Consider the following 23,008-nt stretch of genomic DNA (forward strand, 5'->3'; position numbering starts at 1 on the left):
TATTCATAGTAGGCATTACTCTGGAGATCAGATGATATATGTATAATATATATAGTTTACATGATACCTGGCACATAATAAATGCTGACAAAATGGCAGTATTATCATTTTTCACTTGGAGTTCCATAAGTATATCAAAATAACATTTTCACAACTTGAGTCCTCATCCTCTCCCCAAAGCTCTTTCTTCACTTGACTGATTTTAATGAGAAAGGTAAAGTACTCATTATCCATAAAGTTACTCAAGAATGAATCCTCAATTTTTTTTCTTTGTTCTCCACAGTTTCCAAGTTCTGTTGATTAAATGTTCTGTATCGGACCCTTTCTCTTAGTGTACTGCCACTATTATACTATAGGGCCTAAATTTCTGCGGCATTATTACTGAACCCTTCTTTAGATTCCCTCCCTCAGTGTTTGCTCTTCCTCTGCTCATGTTCCTCTCCTGCGGACAGTTTTCCAGTATCATGCAGTATGGATTGTGAGGCTTTTCATGATTGTGAATTTGCCATCTCATTGGCTGAGGCTCATTTGTGTCCCTCTTCTGTTTTCCCAAGCCTTTGGAGATTGATAAACTAGTGCTCTCTTAATCGTGTGAGAGCAAAGCCCTATAAGCTTTGTCACCACCACGTAGCACAGTGCCTGCTTTAAGGTGGGTGCTTGGTAATTTTTATTTTTACCCAAATGAAATTTTTTTATATCTGTATTTTTATACATACTGTTCCTTTTGCTTAGAATACTCTTTCCATTCTCCACTTTGCCTTGCTGAATTTTATTCACCTTTTAATATTCAGCTCATCTCCTCCAAAGGCTTTCTTTCACATCTCTTCCCACACTCCTGCCCCTGCCATGCAGATCTGAGGTAGATGCCTCTACTTTGCTCATGGAGCCCAGTATATAGTCCATTTAATCCTTTTTGCCTCATTATAATCATATTTCTGTTGTCCTAGATTATAAAATCCTTGAGAGAAGAGGCAATCTTTTGTTTTTGTATTCACAGTGCCTGGTTGACAAGTTTGGTTGGACATGTTAATGCTTCCCATATGATGGTATTGGAGGGAGAGGAATACAAAAATGAAAAGGCAAACCTTTGGTATGGTGCCTATGGGTTAGTATTTCTCTTTCAAATAAATGTCTATTATCTAAAGAGCCTATATTATCATCTTCATTTGAGAGATGGAGACATTAAAGCTGAAAGAGTATGTATGAAAGATTGTAATGACTCATTTGAGTTGCAGAGTTGGAATTAAGTCACTTGAGTAAATAGATAACTGTCAGAAATTGGGGAATAGTTAGAAGAACAGGTAAATGGGTTTCTGAGGAAATAAATAGGAAAATAGCAGTCAGGTCAGACAAATGGTAGGAATGCAAAATAGGTTGGAGTATTTATTACATACTAGAGGCCCAGTGCACAAAATTCATGCACTCGGGGGGCGGGGGGTGCAATCCCTCAACCCAACCTGTGCCCTCTCATAGTCCGGGAACCCTCCGGGATGTCTAACTGATGGCTTAGGCCCACTCCCCCAACCCCCATGGGGAGCGGGCCTAAGCCATCAGTCGGACATCCTTAGCGAGGCCATGGAGACAGGAGAAGCTCCCATCACTGCCACTGCGCTCGCCAGCCATGAGCCCAGATTCTGCCACCAGGGGGCAGCTCCTGCATTGAGCGTCTGTCCTCTGGTGGTCAGTGCACATCATAGTGACCAGTCGTTCTGCCATTTGTTAGATTTGCATATTAGCCTTTTATTATATAGGACTAGAGGCCTGGTGCACAAAATTTGTGCACGGGGTGGGGGATGGCGGGAGGGTTCCTCAGCCCGGCCTGCACCCTCTCCAATCTGGGACATCCCTCTCGCAATCTGGGACTGCTGGCTCCTAACCACTCACCTGCCTGCTTGCCTGATTGCTCCTAACTGCTCCCCTGCCTGCCTGATCACCCCTAACCACCCCTGCCTCAGCCACCACACCCAGGACCCAGGCTTGCCTCCTCCGGCTGGCCGCAGGCACCCATGACCCTGGGTGGCTTCACCCAGGCTGGCCACAGGTACCCGGAACCCCTGATCACCCCTAACTGCTCCCCTGCCTGCCTGATCACCCCTAACTGCCTCTGCCTTGGCCCCCACACCCGGGACCCAGGCTTCCCTCTTCCAGCCAGCCACAGGCAACCAGGACCTAGGGGGGGTCCCTCAGTCTGGCCTGCCCCCTCACACAGTCCGGGAGCCCTCAGGAGATGTCCTCTGTGGGAGGACCAGGCCAATCAAGGGAAGGCACTGCCCATCACCCCAGCCACTGCTGCTGCCTCTGGCCCATCACCCCGCCACTGCTGCTGCCTCTGGCTTCCCTTTGCAGGAGGCAACTGGGCAATCAGGGTAAGGTGCCACCCCCATCACCCTGCTGCTGCTGCCACTGATGGCCTCTGCAGTAGCCTGCCCTTGATCCTCGCAGCCACTGTGGTGGTGGCCTGCCTTCGGCCCTTGCAGGTACCACCATGGCTGCCTGCCTTTGGCCCTTGCAGCCACTGAGGCTTTGTCCAGGAGGACGTCTGGAAGACATCTGGTCTAATTAGCATATTACCCTTTTATTACTATAGATGGCGTCATGCCTTGTTCCATTTCATGAGCAAGACTCTTCAATAAACATTTGTTTAAATTTCTACCTTGTATCAGGCATCGTACTAGATGGAGATAATGTAAAAATGAATAAACTGAAGGACTTAGAGATGAGTGGGGACAACCCACTCATAATGGCTGTCAATACTGCCATTTAGTATGGTTGGTTCTCCATCAAATACTGGGAATAGAGTTGGTGCAGGAGGGCGTGGCAAGTCAGAGGACCTCACAGATGAGCTGGCACATGTTCTGTCTCAAACGTTCAGAAAAGGACTACAAACATCATGTCTGGAGGGATAGCATATTCACAGTGTCCAATTTTACACAACTTTGTGATGATTTATAGTGTTCATTACAGAGATAATGGAATCTTACATATGTATGTAGAAATCTCTAGAAAAAGTTGCAATTGTAGGTGCCAGCCTCAGCTGTATGGATTAGCAGTATTCCAAAGATTTTGTTGCCAGATTTGTGCAATTAGGATGTTCTAGGTCACTACTTTTACAGCTGCTTTTCAGATGACAGGGTCATTTAAAAAAAAATTATATATATATATATATATATATATATATATATATATATATATATATTATATTTTATTGATTTCAGAGAAGAAGGGGGAGAGAGAGAGAGACAGAAACATCAATGATGACCGAGAATCGTTGATCGACTGCCTCCTGCATGCCCCACACCTGGGATCGCACCTGCAACCTGGGCATGTGCCCCGGTCGGGAATCAAACCATGATCTTCTGGTTTATAGGCCAGGCTTAGGGTCATGTTTTAGGAAGTCTTTCTGCCTCTCAACCCCATCTTCAGCCTCATTCCGGAGACCATCGTACTCACCTGGAATGTAGAAATAATCTCAATCTCCTCACATCCCTTCTTGCCTCTCTGGTTAATAAAACAGTACTGCTAGTATTATCTTTGTAAAATATTATCTTTCCATTTCTTATCTGAAAATCTTCCAAAGGCTTCATCTTTTTCTTTGGAACAAAGGCCAAAATCCTTAACATTTCTTCTGAGGCCCTTCTGGTTTATCTGGCTCATCTGGGTCCATTTTCTGGGTGTTACAAAGATACCTGGAACATGGAAAGAGTACATCAGTGTTTGCTATATGATAATTATTAATAATCTCCTTATATCCTTTATTATCTCTCCTGATATTTCTCATATTTGGAAAGCAACATGTTCTTTTTCTCCCTTAGGTGTGTTGCACATGGTTTCCTTTGTCATTCCTCCATCTCACTACCTCTTGCTCATCTTTCACATAGACCATGTGTGTTAACATAGCACTGAGCTCCTCATAACACTCATATTCTGTACCTGTTTATTTATAAAAATTTGCCCTCACTGGTTTGGCTTAATAGATATAGCGTCGGCCTGCAGACTGAAGGGTCCCAGGTTCGATTCCTGTCAAGGGCACATGCCCAATTTGCAGGCTTGATCCCCAATAGGGCTTGTGCAGGAGGCAGTCGAGCAGTGATTCTCTCTCTCTTCCTCTCCCCGCTTTCTCGCTGAAATCAATAAAAATATATTTTAAAAAATTACTTACTTACATGCCTTTTTGTTATACTATTAGGCAAAGTCTGGAATCATGTTAGTTTTGTTCTTTTCTCTATATTTAGCACTCTAAGGTAATTGAAATGATGTTAAGATTTGAAGAGTTTAAATTTTTTTGGTAAGACCAGTGGTCTCTGCATTTGATGCCAAGTTTAGCCAGAGGCACCCAAAATACACAAACATCTCACAACGTTGTAGAGATGTACTTGATCAAATAAATGGCTTGCTTTAGGCAGAGGATGGATTAGATGTCCATGGAGTAATTCTTTGATGTTTTTAATTATTGGTGGTTACCATAAGTGAGCCGTAGAAATATATAAAACCTCCCTTTATTTATTATAAAGTCAGAATTAATGAATTAATTGTATACTTTGTAAAGATACTCTAAAACTTTTAAAAATCAAATGTCTTTCCTTTCTTAATTCTTATCTAGAATATCTATGTGATTATGGCCTGTACATAAAGCCCATTGGGAGCTTATTAAATGACTTTATTTCTGTTGTTGAAATGTAATTTGGACATATAAAGTACATATTCCTTTCTTTGCTTTCTTTCTAAACTAAGATTTCCTGACCTTATATAGGTTAAATTTAGTTTGCATTGAAATACAGTTTTAAATCTAACATGTAAAATTTGCTATGTTTGGAATTATGTTTATGGCTTTTGTTTTATATAATGATATATTAAGACAAACAGTGTTAATACAAAACAGTATTATCTTAAGATACAGATTACCGTAATTTCTGTAGTCATCATGTGAAAATTGTGACATTTCTTTTTTTTAAGAAAAGATTTAATTACATTCTAGCACAACAACTTCTCTGGGGATATTCAGGTATGATAACTGACTAAATGTTGTGTTCATTTGTAGCCTGATGTTTTTGTTCATTTGATTCTTTGAATCATACTTTTTCATTTACCTAAAATGAAATTATGTCAACACTTTTTTTCTAGTGGTAATAACTATTAAAGGAGAGAGGAAACTATACTGATATAGGTACGTAGGTGGTAGTTATATATACCACAATAAAACCATATTTAAATGGCTTGGAAACATTAATTTCATTAAAAAATTAGTTTCAAATGGAAGAATTATGTGGAAATCTTTATTTCAAGCTGTGATATTTAGTGGGAAAGTACGAGAGAGAACATACCTCTGTTATATGATACACATAAATATTGAGAATAAAAAGGGTTGAGGGACATCAGGTCTGGATCGCTGAAGGGAGGGAACCTTACGGCTTAGTGTCCTGAAGGGGAGAATAGCAGAGGAAAATTACAGTGGCTAAGACAGCTTTATTAGGAACAATCAGCTGATCACTCTTACAATTCCTTGTGCGCCACTTTGTTGACTGTCCTTTTTTTAAAATAAAAGGTTTTTTACTTAACCTGAATTATTTTTCTCTTAGTTCATTTTTTACTTGGAAAATTAGAGGGTACAAGATTTGCTTTACAGAAATTTTTGGTAAAAAATGTTTTTTGGAATCAATCTATTCTTTGAAGCAGGCTACACCTATATAACAATTAATTTAGAAACTTAGCTATTGTTATACTGATAATTCATACAAAGATTAAATTTGGTTTCTAACTTGTATTAAAAAATAGCTTACATTTACAACTACTATTATTATGTATTATTAAACCTTATTTAATATATCATTTTTAAGGTGTAATCAAAGAGGAAAACAAAATCTCATGGAAATGGGCTGCATACATCGTTCTCACCTCCCCATGGGCTCTGGTTATGTGAGTGAGCTCCCAGTTGTTGCTGCACTCCTATTCAAGATAAAAAGAAGGAAGGCAGCCACGGTGTGCTGATTTACTAAGATTTGACCCCTAGTGCTATTTTTGAACCACCTCTGTGTGCTTCATCCACATTAGAGTGGAAGTTTCCACTGGGCCCCACAGTGCGTGCCATGCTGCCCCTAATCTTGTGCAGTGCTTAGTAGGCAGGAGGCTTTCCTTTCCTTCTTTGGTTTGGTCTTTTTCTTTTCCTTTTTTTCTTTTCTTTTCTTTTTTTTTTTTTTTGAAGATTTGACTTCAAACAGCTAGATGTGACTTACTGTTTACCGTTTAATCGAACCTTCATTTTATCCCCTATGTGTTTACAAAGAGATTTGAATATCTCTACACAGTAGAGCATTGTTAGAACTCATCAATGATCAAAGCTGCCATTGCCACTTTCTGTACAAAAAAAGTATAAAAAACTGTTGCTGTACTTAGAGCCTTGGGTCATCAGAGTAGTCATAGTCAGCTGGCTGCAACTCTGAAAGGGCCTGGTCAGGTAGTAAACTCCTAGCTTATAAAAGTAATAAGGACTGAGATTTTTTGGTTAAGTAAATTTTGAAGGAGTCTATAGTGTTCTGGTTCCATCCATGTTGAAAATCATTCTCAAAGTTAGTACTGAGCATAAACACATAAATAAATGTATACAACAGAAAACAGTGCAGTCTTTCATTCAGTACATTGATGTTATTATTTTGAACTCAAGAGTAGTTTAAAGCAGAAACTACTCTTAGAAGAGTTCTTTCTAAATTAAATAATCATATAATAGTTTAGATAAAAGCTTTCTGTCTCTAGGAATACTTTCAGTTCTGTATAGTTAACTACTTTTGACAATGCTGATAAATTAAAAGGCAAGGCCACAAACACATAAGTCATTTATTAGAAAGCTAAAAATTATTTTGCTGATACTGTTAGAGGTGCTTTGTAATTTCAGTGACTTTCTAAACCAGGACATGAAGACTTTTTCCTGGTTAACATTTATAATTTATAGTTAAAAACTTTATAAAGGCTTAAATACAAAATAAATAGAAATTAGGACTTCAGATTGGATTGACATAGGTATTTAGAATTGTGTCTTACTACATTTTCTCTCTCCTTTACTTTCTATTATGTGTTTTAGTTCAGCATGACTGGTGTGTTAATCGCATGTTATGTGTGGAGTGTGTTCTTTTATTGGCATTTTGTTTATATGTTAATATATAATGTTTCTGAAGGTAGGTATGTCTTTTGTAAATTGTCAAATTTCATGCATGGATTTTGGGTAGAATTATTTTAAAAATGCATTATTTGGCAATTATTAACCTAGAACATAGTGTAGTGAATATTTAATTTATTTTTTGTTTTGTTTTCTGAGTGTTGTGAACTTTAATTTTTAACTCATTTTTGTATCTTTGGTGTTATATCTTTACATTTCTTATGATTTGGATATTCTATTTTGTTAATTCAGTAAGCATTTGTTTAAAACATTGTTGTTAAAAATTAATTATAAAAATTATATTTTAATGGGACTTATCAACCAAGGAGACTATATTAATCAAATTCCTGATAAAATTTTATTTCTCAAATATTACTGCTTGATTTACCCTAAATCATACAATGTAGAAACGGAAAATATTCAGAATTTGGGTATTTATAGATTTCAAAAGTTGTAAAACTGTGCCCTTGCTTAAACTTCCATGGCAGTAATTTTAAAATGTCTGTTGTAACATGAAAGATAATTTTTTGGACAAAGGTAAAGTCATCTTCCTGATGTGTAAGCCCGTGAAATAAGGGTGTTAAAATATACTGATATACAGAAATTTCAAGGCGCTTGAGCTGTGCCCTCTTTTATATCTTTTTTCAAAATTAGTCTTTCAAGGGTCTAGAAGTTATATGTACACAGGGAGAAAATGATGTTAGTTTTCCATAGGATTGAATTTAAGATATTTCTTATTTCCCTATTTAGGCAAATACATACCTATAGGTATATAGTGTTATTTCAAAATTTTGTTCCTACTGGTAATATAAATACTCTGAAACACAAAATACACTTAGAAATAAAGTGTTAATTTCTAGACCAGTGGTTAAAGTTATGAATATGCTCCTTACTTTGGCATGTAAATATAGAAGTCTTGAGACCTAGAACCTCATCCTCATCCTTTTTCCAGATGAGAGCATGCATGTCCCAGAAAGCTTAAGTGACACGTGTGATTGAAAGAAAACTAAGTTTCCTTGCTGTCTCTGCCTCAGAGAGTGTTGGTCTTACTTCATTACAACATTTGTGTTCTTACTTCAGGCCCTTCTTGTTATCTAGTGCAGCCATGTGGCTCCTGCAGACATGAAAAAAAGAAATTCATGTTGTGGTTGCTTATAAATTACGTATATACCCCTAAATAAAATGGTACTTACTTAAACTTTATCCACTTTTCTTTGGTACTTTTATTTATGAAAAATAACCACAAAAAATTCTTATCCACGTTGATCCCATTTGTAGAACATTATAGGATAATTTTTAAAACACACGTAAATACATTTTACATATTTATTTAAAATAAGCACTTTCCAGAAAGAATTATTTATCTCTTAGGTTATTATAAATATGGATTTATGGGTAGAATTTCTGTTATTTAAAAATTATATTAGTCCAGTTATGCTGAATTTTTGCATTTTTACAATATACTTAAAACTCTCAAAATGACTGTCTTGCACTGTCTAATCTGCAGGAATAGAAAGCTAAATAAGTTATAGTAGAATTACATATTTATAACATGTCTGTATATGATTTACAGGAAGACCATGTACTCAGCTGCAGCTTCTAAATCCAGAACGATTTGCACGTCTAATCAAAGAAGTAATGAATACATTCTGGCCTGGCAGAGAGTTGATCGTTCAATGGTATCCATTTGATGAAGACAAAAATCATCCATCTGTTTCATGGCTTAAAATGGTTTGGAGGAATCTCTATATACATTTTTCAGAGGATTTGACTTTATTTGATGAGATGCCACTCATCCCCAGAACTACACTAGAAGAAGGTCAAACATGTGTGGAACTCATTAGACTCAGGATTCCATCATTAGTCATTTTAGATGATGAATCTGAAGCACAACTTCCGGAATTTTTAGCTGACATTGTACAGAAACTTGGAGGGATTGTCCTTAAGAAATTAGATGCCTTCATAAAACATCCACTTGTTAAAAATTACATTCATTCACCATTACCAAGTGCTGTTTTGCAGATAATGGAGAAGATGCCATTGCAAAAATTGTGTAATCAAATAGCTTCATTACTTCCAACACACAAAGATGCCCTGAGGAAGTTCCTAGCCACTTTAACTGATAGCAGTGAAAAGGAAAAAAGAATAATTCAGGAATTGGCAATATTTAAACGAATTAACAATTCATCTGGTCAGGGAATTTCCTCTTATACAAAACTGAAAGGTTGTAAAGTCTTGCACCATACTGCCAAACTTCCTCCAGATCTGCGACTCTCTATTTCAGTAATAGACAGCAATGATGAAGCTACTATTCGCTTGGCAAACATGTTGAAAATAGAGACGTTAAAGACCTCTAGCTGCTTAAAGCTTGTTTTAAAAGATATTGAAAATGGATTTTATTCACATGTAGAGATAACACACCTTATGTTATGGATCCTTGAGAATCTGTCCTCTCTTAAAAATGAGAATCCAAATGTACTTGATTGGTTAATGCCATTAAAATTCATCCAGATTTCACAGGAAAGAATGGTATCAGCCAGTGAACTCTTTGATCCTGATATAGAAGTACTAAAGGATCTCTTTTATAGTGAAGAAGAAACTTGCTTCCCACCTTCAGTTTTCACCTCACCAGATATTCTTCACTCTTTAAGACAGATTGGTTTAAAAAACGAAGCCAGTCTCAAAGAGAAAGATGTTGTACAAGTGGCAAAAAAAATTGAAGCCTTACAGGTCAGTGCTTGTCCAAATCAGGAAGTTCTCACAAAGAAAGCCAAAACACTCTTACTGGTTTTAAATAAGAATCATACATTGTTGCAGTCATCTGAAGGAATGATGACACTGAAGAAAATAAAATGGGTTCCAGCTTGCAAGAAAAGGCCTCCAAATTATCCAGGTTCTTTAGTATGGAAAGGGGATCTCTGTAGTCTTTGTGCACCACCAGATATGTGTGATGCAGCCCATGCAATTCTAGTTGGCTCAGCACTTCCTCTTGTTGAAAGTATCCATGTGAACTTGGAAAAAGCTCTAGGTATTTTCACAAAACCTAGCATTAGTGCAGTCTTGAAACACTTTAAAATTGTTGTTGAGTGGTATACTTCAAAAACTTTTAGTGATGAAGACTACTACCAGTTCCAACATATTTTGCTTGAAATTTATGGATTCATGCATGATCATTTAAATGAAGGGAAAGATGCTTTCAGAGCCTTAAAATTTCCCTGGGTTTGGACTGGCAAAAAATTTTGTCCCCTCGCCCAAGCTGTGATAAAACCATTCCATGATCTTGATCTTCAGCCTTATTTGCATAGTGTGCCCAAAACCATGGCAAAATTCCACCAACTGTTTAAGGTCTGTGGTTCAATAGAGGAGCTAACATCAGATCATATATCCATGGTTATTCAAAAGGTATATCTCAAAAGTGATCAAGATCTCAGTGAACAAGAAAGCAAACAAAATCTTCATCTTATGTTGAATATTATCAGATGGCTATATAGCAATCAGATTCCAGTAAGCCCGAACACACCAGTTCCTATACATCATAACAGAAATCCTTCTAAACTAATCATGAAGTCAATTCATGAATGCTGTTATTGTGACATCAAAGTTGATGATCTTAATGACTTATTGGAAGATTCAGTGGAACCAATCATTTTGGTACATGAGGACATACCTATGAAAACTGCTGAATGGCTGAAAGTTCCATGCCTTAGTACAAGATTGATCAATCCTGAAAACATGGGATTTGAACAGTCTGGACAAAGAGAACCACTTACTGTAAGAATTAAAAATATTTTGGAAGAGTACCCTTCAGTGTCAGATATTTTTAAAGAACTACTTCAAAATGCTGATGATGCAAATGCAACAGAATGCAGTTTCATGATTGATATGAGAAGAAATATGGATATTAGAGAGAATCTTCTGGACCCAGGGATGGCAGCATGTCATGGGCCTGCTTTGTGGTCATTCAATAATTCTGAATTCTCAGATTCAGATTTTGTTAACATAACTAGGTTAGGGGAATCTTTAAAAAGAGGAGAAGTAGACAAAGTTGGTAAATTTGGTCTTGGATTTAATTCTGTGTACCATATTACTGACATTCCTATCATTATGAGTCGAGAATTCATGATAATGTTTGATCCAAACATAAACCATATCAGTAAACACATTAAAGACAGATCTAATCCTGGGATCAAAATTAATTGGAGTAAACAACAGAAAAGACTTAGGAAGTTTCCTAATCAGTTCAAACCATTTATAGATGTTTTTGGCTGTCAGTTACCCTTGACTGTAGAAACACCTTACAGCTATAGTGGAACTCTTTTCCGACTGTCCTTTAGAACTCAGCAGGAAGCAAAAGTGAGTGAAGTTAGTAATACCTGTTATAATACAGCAGATATTTACTCTCTTGTGGATGAGTTTAGTCTGTGTGGACACAGGCTTATCATTTTCACTCAGAGTGTAAACTCAATGTATTTGAAGTACTTGAAAATTGAGGAAAGCAATCCCAGCTTAGCACAAGATACAATAATAATTAAAAAAAAAATCTGCTCTTCCAAAGCATTGAATACACCTATCTTAAGTGTTTTAAAAGAAGCTGCTGAGCTTATGAAAACTTGCAGTGGCAGTAATAAAAAGCCGCCTACTGATGCACCAAAGTCATCTTGCATTCTTCAGATCACAGTTGAAGAATTTCACCATGTGTTCAGAAGGATTGCTGATTTACATTCACCACTTTTTAGAGGTCCAGATGATGACCCAGCTGCTCTCTTTGAAATGGCTAAATCTGGCCAATCAAAAAAACAATCAGATGAGTTGTCACAAAAAACAGTAGAGTGCACCACGTGGCTTATATGTACCTGCATGGATACAGGAGAGGCTCTGAAGTTTTCCCTGAATGAAAGTGGAAGAAGACTAGGACTGGTTCCTTGTGGTGCAGTAGGAGTTCTGTTGTCTGAAGTCCAGGACCAGAAGTGGGCTGTGAAACCACACGTTGGAGAGGTGTTTTGCTATTTGCCTTTACGAATAAAAACAGGATTGCCAATTCACATCAATGGGTGCTTTGCTGTAACTTCCAATAGAAAAGAAATCTGGAAGACAGATACAAAAGGACGATGGAATACCACCTTCATGAGACATGTTATTGTGAAAGCTTACTTAGAGGCACTCAGTGTCCTACGTGACCTGTCCACCAGTGGGGAGTTAATGGACTATACTTACTATGCAGTGTGGCCTGATCCTGATTTAGTTCATGATGATTTTTCTGTAATTTGTCAAGGATTTTATGAAGATATAGCTCATGGAAAAGGGAAAGAATTGACCAGAGTCTTCTCTGATGGATCTATGTGGGTTTCCATGAAGAATGTGAGATTTCTAGATGACTCAATACTTAAAAGAAGAGATGTTGGTCCAGCAGCCTTCAAGATATTTTTAAAATACCTCAAGAAGACTGGGTCAAAAAACCTTTGTGCTGTTGAACTTCCTTCTTCAGTAAAATTAGGATTTGAAGAAGCTGGCTGCAAACAGATACTGCTTGAGAATACATTTTCAGAGAAACAGTTTTTTTCAGAAGTATTTTTTCCAAATATTCAAGAAATTGAAGCAGAACTCAGAGATCCTTTAATGAATTTTGTTTTAAATGAAAAAATTGATGAATTCTCAGGAATTCTTCGTGTTACTCCATGTATTCCTTGCTCTTTAGAGGGACATCCTTTGGTTTTACCATCAAGATTAATTCATCCTGAAGGACGAGTTGCAAAGTTATTTGATACTAAAGATGGACGATTTCCTTATGGTTCTACTCAGGATTATCTTAATCCTATTATTTTGATTAAGCTAGTTCAGTTAGGTATGGCAAAAGATGATATTTTATGGGATGACATGCTAGAACGTACAGAGTCAGTAACTGAAATCAATAAAAGTGATCATGCTGCTGCTTGTCTAAGAAGTAGTATCCTATTAAGTCTTATTGATGAAAAACTGAAAATAAGGGATCCTAGAGCAAAGGACTTTGCTGCAAAGTATCAAACAATCCCCTTCCTTCCATTTCTAACAAAACCAGCAGGTTTTTCTTTGGACTGGAAAGGTAACAGTTTTAAGCCTGAAACCATGTTTGCAGCAACTGACCTTTACACCGCTGAGCATCAAGATATAGTTTGTCTTTTGCAGCCAATTCTAAATGAAAACTCACATTCCTTCAGAGGTTGTGGTTCAGTGCCATTGGCTGTTAAGGAGTTTTTGGGATTACTAAGGAAGCCAACAGTTGATCTGGTTGTAAACCAATTGAAAGAAGTTGCAAAATCAGTTAATGATGGAATTACATTATACCAGGAGAACATCACCAATGCTTGCTATAAATATCTTCATGAAGCAATGATGCAAAATGAAATCACTAAGTTATCAATTGTTGAAAAGTTAAAAACCTTTAGCTTCATTCTAGTTGAGAATGCATATGTTGACTCAGAAAAAGTTTCTTTTCATTTGAATTTTGAAGCAGCACCTTACCTTTATCAGTTGCCTAATAAATATAAAAATAATTTCCGTGAACTTTTTGAAAGTGTGGGTGTAAGGCAGTCATTTACTGTTGAAGATTTTGCCCTTGTTTTGGAATCCATTGATCAAAAAAGGGGAACAAAGCAAATAACAGAAGAGACTTTTCAGCTTTGCCGGCGAATAATTAGTGAAGGAATATGGAGTGTCATTAGAGAAAAGAAACAAGAATTTTGTGAGAAAAATTATGGCAAAATATTATTGCCAGATACTAATCTTAAACTTCTTCCTGCTAAATCTTTATGCTACAATGATTGTCCCTGGATAAAAGTAAAGGATACCACTGTAAAATATTGTCATGCTGATATACCCAGGGAAGTAGCTGTAAAACTAGGAGCAGTACCAAAACGGCATAAAGCGTTAGAAAGATATGCATCCAACATCTGTTTTACAACACTTGGCTCAGAATTTGGACAGAAAGAAAAACTCACCAGCAGAATTAAGAGTATCCTTAATGCTTATCCTTCAGAAAAGGAGATGTTGAAAGAACTTCTTCAAAATGCTGATGATGCAAAGGCCACAGAAATCTGTTTTGTGTTTGATCCTAGACAGCATCCAGTAGATAGAATATTTGATGATAAGTGGGCCCCATTGCAGGGGCCGGCACTTTGTGTGTATAACAACCAACCTTTTACAGACGATGATGTGAGAGGAATTCAGAATCTTGGAAAAGGCACCAAAGAAGGAAATCCTTATAAAACTGGACAGTATGGAATAGGATTCAATTCTGTGTATCATATTACAGACTGTCCTTCTTTTATTTCTGGCAATGATATCCTGTGTATTTTTGATCCTCATGCCAGATACGCACCAGGAGCTACATCCATTAGTCCTGGACGTATGTTTAGAGATTTGGATGCAGATTTTAGGACACAGTTCTCAGATGTTCTGGATCTTTATTTGGGAACCCACTTTAAACTGGATAATTGCACAATGTTTAGATTTCCTCTTCGTAATGCAGAAATGGCAAAAATTTCAGAAATTTCTTCAGTTCCATCATCAGATAGAATGGTCCAGAATCTTCTAGACAAATTGCGATCAGATGGGGCAGAACTTTTAATGTTTCTTAATCACATGGAAAAAATTTCTATTTGTGAAATAGATAAAACTACTGGAGCTCTAAATGTTCTGTATTCCGTAAAGGGCAAAATCACTGATGGAGACAGATTGAAAAGGAAACAATTTCATGCATCTGTAATTGACAGTGTTACTAAAAAGAGGCAGCTCAAAGACATACCAGTTCAACAGATCACCTATACAATGGATACTGAGGACTCTGAAGGAAATCTTACTACATGGCTAATTTGTAATAGATCAGGTTTTTCAAGTATGGAAAAAGTATCTAAGAGTGTTATATCAGCTCACAAGAACCAAGATATTACCCTCTTCCCTCGTGGTGGAGTAGCCGCCTGCATTACTCACAACTATAAAAAACCCCACAGGGCCTTCTGTTTTTTGCCCCTCTCTTTAGAGACGGGATTACCATTTCATATGAATGGCCACTTTGCTCTAGATTCAGCCAGAAGAAATCTGTGGCGTGATGATAATGGAGTTGGTGTTCGAAGTGACTGGAATAACAGCTTAATGACAGCATTAATAGCTCCTGCATATGTTGAATTACTAATCCAGTTAAAAAAGCGATATTTCCCTGGTTCTGATCCAACATTATCAGTTTTACAGAACACGCCTATTCATGTTGTAAAGGACACTTTAAAGAAGTTTTTATCATTTTTCCCAGTTAACAGGCTTGATCTACAACCAGATTTATATTGTCTAGTGAAAGCACTTTATAGTTGCATTCATGAAGATATGAAACGTCTTTTACCTGTTGTACGGGCTCCAAATATTGATGGCTCTGATTTGCATTCCGCAGTTATAATTACTTGGATTAATATGTCTACTTCAAATAAAACTAGACCATTTTTTGACAATTTACTGCAGGATGAATTACAACACCTTAAAAATGCAGATTATAATATCACAACACGGAAAACAGTAGCAGAAAATGTCTATAGACTGAAGCACCTACTTTTAGAAATTGGTTTCAACTTGGTTTACAACTGTGATGAAACAGCTAATCTGTTCCACTGTCTTGTAGATGCAGATATTCCTGTTAGTTATGTAACTCCTGCTGATGTTAGGTCTTTTTTAATGACATTTTCCTCTCCTGATACTAATTGCCATATTGGGAAGCTGCCTTGTCGACTCCAGCAGACTAACCTAAAACTTTTTCATAGTTTAAAACTTTTAGTTGATTATTGTTTTAAGGATGCAGAAGAAAATGAGATGGAAGTGGAGGGACTTCCCCTTCTCATTACACTGGACAGTGTTTTGCAAACTTTTGATGCAAAACGACCGAAGTTTCTAACAACATACCATGAATTGATTCCATCACGCAAAGATTTGTTCATGAATACATTATATTTGAAATACGGCAATATTTTATTGAACTGTAAAGTTGCGAAAGTGTTTGACATTTCCAGCTTTGCTGATTTGTTGTCCTCTGTATTGCCTCGTGAATATAAGACCAAAAATTGTACAAAGTGGAAAGATAATTTTGCAAGCGAGTCCTGGCTTAAGAATGCATGGCATTTTATCAGTGAATCTGTAAATGTGAAAGAAGAACAAGAAGAAACAAAACCAACATTTGACATTGTTGTTGATATCCTAAAAGACTGGGCATTGCTTCCAGGAACAAAGTTTACTGTTTCAGCCAATCAGCTTGTAGTTCCTGAAGGGGATGTTCTGCTTCCTCTAAGCCTCATGCATATTGCAGTTTTTCCAAATGCCCAGAGTGATAAAGTCTTTCATGCTCTCATGAAAGCTGGCTGTATTCAGCTTGCCTTGAACAAAATATGTTCAAAAGATAGTACATTTGTTCCTCTTTTGTCATGTCACACAGCAAACATAGAGAGCCCCACAAGCATTTTGAGGGCTGTACATTATATGGTTCAAACTTCAACATTTAGAGCTGAAAAATTAGTAGAAAATGACTTCGAAGCACTTTTGATGTATTTCAACTGCAATTTGAGTCACTTGATGTCCCAAGATGATGTAAAAATTTTAAAGTCACTTCCATGCTACAAATCCATCAGTGGTCGCTACATGAGCATTGCAAAATTTGGAACATGCTATGTACTTACAAAAAGTATTCCTTCAGCTGAAGTGGAAAAGTGGACACAATCATCATCATCTGCATTTCTTGAAGAAAAAATACACTTAAAAGAACTATATGAGGTGCTTGGTTGTGTACCTGTAGACGATTTAGAGGTATATTTGAAACACCTATTACCAAGAATTGAAAATCTCTCATATGATGCAAAATTAGAACATTTGATCTATCTTAAGAATAGATTATCAAATATTGAGGAATTGTCAGAGATCAAAGAACAACTTTTTGAAAAACTGGAAAGTTTATTGATAATCTATGATGCTAACAGTCGACTAAAGCAAGCAAAACATTTCTATGATAGAACTGTGAGGGTTTTTGAAGTTATGCTTCCAGAAAATTTGTTTATTCCTAAGGACTTCTTTAAAAAATTGGAACAACTTATAAAACCCAAAAATCAAGTTGCATTTATGACCTCCTGGGTGGAATTCTTAAGAAACATTGGACTAAAATACATGCTTTCTCAGCAGCAGTTATTACAGTTTGCTAAGGAAATCTCAGTGAGAGCTAATACAGAAAACTGGTCTAAAGAAACTTTGCAAAATACAGTTGATATACTTCTCCATCATATATTCCAAGAACGAATAGACTTGTTATCTGGAAATTTTTTGAAAGAACTGTCTTTAATACCATTCTTATGTCCCGAGCGGGCCCCTGCTGAATTCATTAGATTTCATCCTCAATATCAAGAGGTAAATGGAACACTTCCTCTTATAAAGTTCAGTGGAGCACAAGTGAATCCAAAATTCAAACAATGTGATGTACTTCAGTTGTTATGGACATCCTGCCCTATTCTTCCAGAGAAAGCCACACCTTTGAGTATCAAAGAACAAGAAGGTAGTGACCTTGGTCCTCAAGAACAGCTTGAACAAGTCTTGAGTATGCTTAATGTTAACCTGGACCCCCCTCTTGATAAGGTCATTAATAACTGCAGAAACATATGCAACATTACAACTTTGGATGAAGAAATGGTTAAAACGAGAGCAAAGGTCTTAAGGAGCATATATGAATTTCTCAGTACAGAAAAAAGGGAGTTTCGTTTTCAGCTGCGGGGGGTTGCTTTTGTGATGGTAGAAGATGGTTGGAAACTTCTGAAGCCTGAAGAGGTGGTGATAAATCTAGAATATGAATCTGATTTTAAACCTTATTTGTACAAACTACCTTTAGAACTTGGTACCTTTCATCAGTTGTTCAAACATTTAGGTACTGAAGATATTATTTCAACTAAGCAATATGTTGAAGTGTTGAGCCGCATATTCAAAAGTTCTGAAGGAAAACAATTAGATCCTAATGAAATGCGTACAGTTAAAAGAGTAGTTTCTGGCTTGTTCAAGAGTCTACAAAATGATTCAGTAAAGGTGAGGAGTGATCTTGAGAATGTACGCGACCTTGCACTTTACCTTCCAAGCCAGGATGGTAGATTGGTCAAGTCCAGCATCTTAGTGTTTGACGATGCGCCACATTACAAAAGTAGAATCCAGGGGAATATTGGTGTGCAAATGTTGGTTGATCTTAGCCAGTGCTATTTAGGGAAAGACCACGGATTTCATACTAAGTTGATAATGCTTTTTCCTCAAAAACTCAGACCTCGTTTGTTGAGCAGTATTCTTGAAGAGCAGTTAGATGAGGAGACCCCCAAAGTTTGTCAGTTTGGAGCCTTGTGCTCTCTTCAGGGAAGACTGCAGTTACTCTTGTCTTCTGAACAATTCATTACAGGACTAATTAGAATTATGAAGCATGAAAATGATAATGCATTCCTGGCCAATGAAGAAAAAGCCATAAGACTTTGCAAAGCTCTAAGAGAAGGATTGAAAGTGTCCTGTTTTGAAAAGCTTCAAACAACATTAAGAGTTAAAGGTTTTAATCCTATTCCCCACAGTAAAAGTGAAACTTTTGCTTTTTTGAAGAGATTTGGTAATGCTGTCATCCTGCTCTACATACAACATTCAGACAGTAAAGACATTAATTTCCTATTAGCATTAGCTATGACGCTTAAATCAGCCACTGACAATTTGATTTCTGATACTTCATATTTAATTGCTATGCTAGGATGCAATGATATTTATAGAATCAGTGAGAAACTTGACAGTTTAGGAGTAAAATATGACTCTTCAGAACCATCAAAACTTGAACTTCCAATGCCGGGCACTCCAATACCTGCTGAAATTCATTATACTTTGCTTATGGATCCAATGAATGTTTTCTACCCGGGAGAATATGTTGGGTACCTTGTTGATGCTGAAGGTGGTGATATCTATGGATCATACCAGCCAACATACACATATGCAATTATTGTACAAGAAGTTGAAAGAGAAGATGCTGACAATTCTAGTTTTCTAGGAAAGATCTATCAGATTGATATTGGTTATAGTGAATATAAAATAGTTAGCTCTCTTGATCTGTATAAGTTTTCAAGGCCTGAGGAAAGCTCTCAAAGCAGAGACAGTGCCCCTTCTACACCAACCAGCCCTACAGAGTTCCTCGCACCTGGTGTACGAAACATTCCTCCTCTTTTCTCTGGAAAAGAAAGCCATAAGACCTCATCTTCAAAACATCATTCTCCCAAAAAGCTTAAGGTAAATTCTTTACCAGAGATTTTAAAAGAAGTGACAACAGTGGTGGAGCAAGCTTGGAAGCTTCCAGAATCTGAAAGAAAAAAGATTATTAGACGGTTATATTTGAAATGGCACCCTGACAAAAATCCAGAGAATCATGACATTGCTAATGAAGTTTTTAAACATTTGCAGAATGAAATTAACAGATTAGAGAAACAGGCTTTTCTAGATCAAAATACAGACAGAGCCTCAAGGCGGACATTTTCAACCTCAGCAGCCCGATTTCAGTCAGACAAGTACTCGTTTCAAAGATTTTATACTTCATGGAATCAAGAAGCAACAAGCCATAAATCTGAAAGGCAACAGCAAAATAAAGAAAAATGCCCACCCTCAGCTGGACAGACTTACTCTCAACGGTTCTTTGTTCCTCCAACTTTCAAGTCAGTTGGTAATCCAGTTGAAGCACGTAGGTGGTTGAGACAAGCCAGAGCAAATTTTTCAGCTGCCAGGAATGACCTTCATAAAAATGCCAATGAATGGGTATGCTTTAAATGTTACCTTTCTACTAAATTAGCTTTGATTGCTGCTGACTATGCTGTGAGGGGAAAGTCTGATAAAGATGTAAAGCCAACTGCACTTGCACAAAAAATAGAGGAATATAGTCAGCAACTTGAAGGACTGACAAATGATGTCCACACATTGGAAGCTTACGGTGTAGACAGTTTAAAAACAAGATATCCTGACTTGCTTCCTTTCCCACAGATTCCAAATGACAGGTTTACTTCTGAGGTTGCTATGAGGGTGATGGAATGTACTGCCTGTATCATAATAAAACTTGAAAATTTTATACAACAAAAAGTGTGAAAGTATTTAAGAAAAAAAATAGAGCTAGATCTTGAATGTATTATAACACAAATATGAATTGCTGTCCTTCCTGACTTCATTGCCACTTATTTAGGAATTGTAGATTGCAAAGAATTTTGGAGTTCTTATGAATATCAATATCAATAGAAGATCTTTACAGAATCTAAAAGAAAATTATTTTGAAGATGATGGTGAACTGAAAAATTGCTAGATGTATTTGAATGGCTAGGATGGCACCATTTTGAACTGCACTTTATATCATCAAAGTATGTTAGAGAAGAATATGTCTCTGTTTAGGGTGAATTTTATGTTTTTAACATGGTATTTTTGAAGGGGCTAATGAAACACTGGAATATCATTGCTTTAAACAAATAAGGGGAATTAAGTCTTGGAATTTCATCCTTTATTTAAATGGATCATCTTGGATGTGCTGTTTTATTATCAGCTGGATCTGATTATGAATTTGTTGCAATTTTATGTCCTAAATACTCAGTACATTTAAAAAATGGTACCATATTTTAATCCTGAATATTACTTGACTTAGAATAGGCAGATAGTACTTCTAGGGTGCACTGAGTGTACATTGCATCTTTATTCTAAAAGTTTTTTACACCTAATGTTTACAGGTTTCCTCTTTCATGAAGATAGCATATGGAAAACTCAAAATTGTGACAGTTCTTATCACCAGATGTTATTATATTGCTTCCAAGAACTGCTTACCAAAACAACATTTATCAACTGATAGAACATTTGCTTTAAGTTTGTACACATTTTCCACAAGTGTTATAATTTATATAGTGTGGTTGAGCAGGATGCAATCCTTTGTTGTCTAAAGGTGCTGCAGTTAAAAAAAATCTTTTATCTTTCAACATGGCACTTGGTGGAGCCTTTAGGATTTTACTTTGGAAAACATTGAAAAAAATGTATTGTGACAATATCCAGTAGTTTATAAAAGAGGAATTATCAGCTTGTATTTTTCCCATGAGTGATTCTGAACTGACAACTAAATTATGTTTGAATGTCCTACCATAGGTATTTACTTAACATATTTCTTTTGAAGAATGTAAAAGAAAGGTAATGATAATTAGTTTAAATACATGTGCAGGCTATAAATGATGCTAAATATAATATTTTATGCAATTAAGACTTATGGAACAATAAAACTTTTTTACTTTTATTGGTAATAAGGAATGCACCTCCATGATTCTGTTGTTTCTGGATGTGAAGCCCTGTAATTATTTCTGCTGTTATATTAAGTGCCATAATTTTAATAAAGCAAATATACATATTAAATCATTGTAACTGGTATTTTCTGAGAAATAGTTCATTGAAAATCAAACAGTATTTCTCTATATTAAGTTTTGATATGTGTATTGTATATATGAGTTTATAGGAAATATTACAATTAAGTTTCCCTATATTTTTATAATGGAATTTTAATAGGTTTCTTTTTGTATGATTGAACATAAAGTACTAGGTTTATTAGGTTCTTATTGATTAAAGAGTTCATTTTACATTTTAGGAAATAAGATTAGTTGATATATATGGTATATACAGGTGGGGCAAAAGTAAGTTACAGTTGTGAATATGTGAAAGTTTATTCTGTATTATTATTTATTAATTGTATTATTTTCCATAAAAACAACTATAAACCTACTTTTGCCCCACCTATATATTTATGGATTTGGAAATACTTTAAATATGATTCTTCTGTAGGTAGTGGCTGAATTGATATTTTCCTTGTCTCAGGAGAGGGCTTCATGTTTGGGGCTAATTCACACTTGAGCCCTACCTAGCAGGTAGGAAATGTTCATCTTTATATCTGAGATTCAAGTCTTCGAAGTTAGTCAGAGCAGTGCTGAGAGTTCTGTCTTCTAGGACTACCCAAATTCTGGATCTTCAGCTTTCTGGGCATTTTTAAAGAAGTACTTGCTACTTTGGAACTCAGTTTCAGCACTTAGAATGTATTTTATTGTTTTGGGGTATTAAAACTTACACAGGAAACCTTGTCTGGCCTTTATGAGAGTTGATCCAGTTGGAGTTATTGAGGAATTCTTTTTTTAGACTTTATTTTAAAAGAAATATTTTTTATTGTTGATAGTATTACAGATATCTGCCATTCTACACCCGCTCTTCACCCCCGCTCCCAGCCCCTACCCACCCCTCAATGTCTTCACTAACCTATTGCCTGTGTCCATGTAGGCTTTCTTTTTTAAAAAATTACAGGTTCAGCTCTAACATGTGTGGCTTAGTTGGTTGGGTGTCCCGTGCACCAAAAGGTTGCCAGTTTGATTCCTAGTTAGCAAACATGCCTGAGTTGTGGGCTCAATCCCTGGTAGGGAGCATATAGGAGGCAGCTGAAAGATGTTTTGCTCTCACATCCGTATTTCTCTTCCTCTCCTCTTTAAAATTCAATTAAAAAAATTTAAAGTTACAGGTTCACAATCCTTTGTATCAACCCCTTGGATTCAAACCCTTGGATTGAGTTTTAAGAAGTTTTTAATGAAGCATTCTCATCAGAGTTGATGTTTTTGCAGTGAAATCAATGACTATTCACATTGAATTGAATACATAGATCAGATAAATAGCCTCATCTAAATTTAGGTCAGGTTTTGCTACTGACATATTTGGGAAATTTTCATTTTGGGGAGCATTTTAGAATTTGAAATTCAAGGCAAGAAATTTGGGGCCTGAACTAATCATCTTATGCTTTTTCTTTCTTTTCCCCTG

At 36.4% G+C, this 23,008-nt stretch overlaps 1 protein-coding gene across 1 annotated transcript in view; it reads left to right on the forward strand.

The window, feature by feature from the left end:
- The window catches only part of SACS (sacsin molecular chaperone), a 92,286-nt gene extending 70,721 nt beyond the window's left edge, over positions 1–21,565 (forward strand). Inside the window, exons 10-11 of the mRNA XM_081083027.1 lie at positions 4,976–5,002; positions 8,721–21,565. Coding sequence (XP_080939153.1) covers positions 4,976–5,002; positions 8,721–20,278 — 11,585 coding nt within the window. The 3' untranslated portion in view covers positions 20,279–21,565. The remainder of the gene's footprint in view (positions 1–4,975; positions 5,003–8,720) is intronic.
- The last annotated feature ends 1,443 nt before the right edge of the window (positions 21,566–23,008 follow it).

Source organism: Myotis nattereri (assembly GCF_964212035.1).
Source record: "Myotis nattereri genome assembly, chromosome: 2".
Taxonomy (NCBI): Eukaryota; Metazoa; Chordata; class Mammalia; order Chiroptera; family Vespertilionidae; genus Myotis; species Myotis nattereri.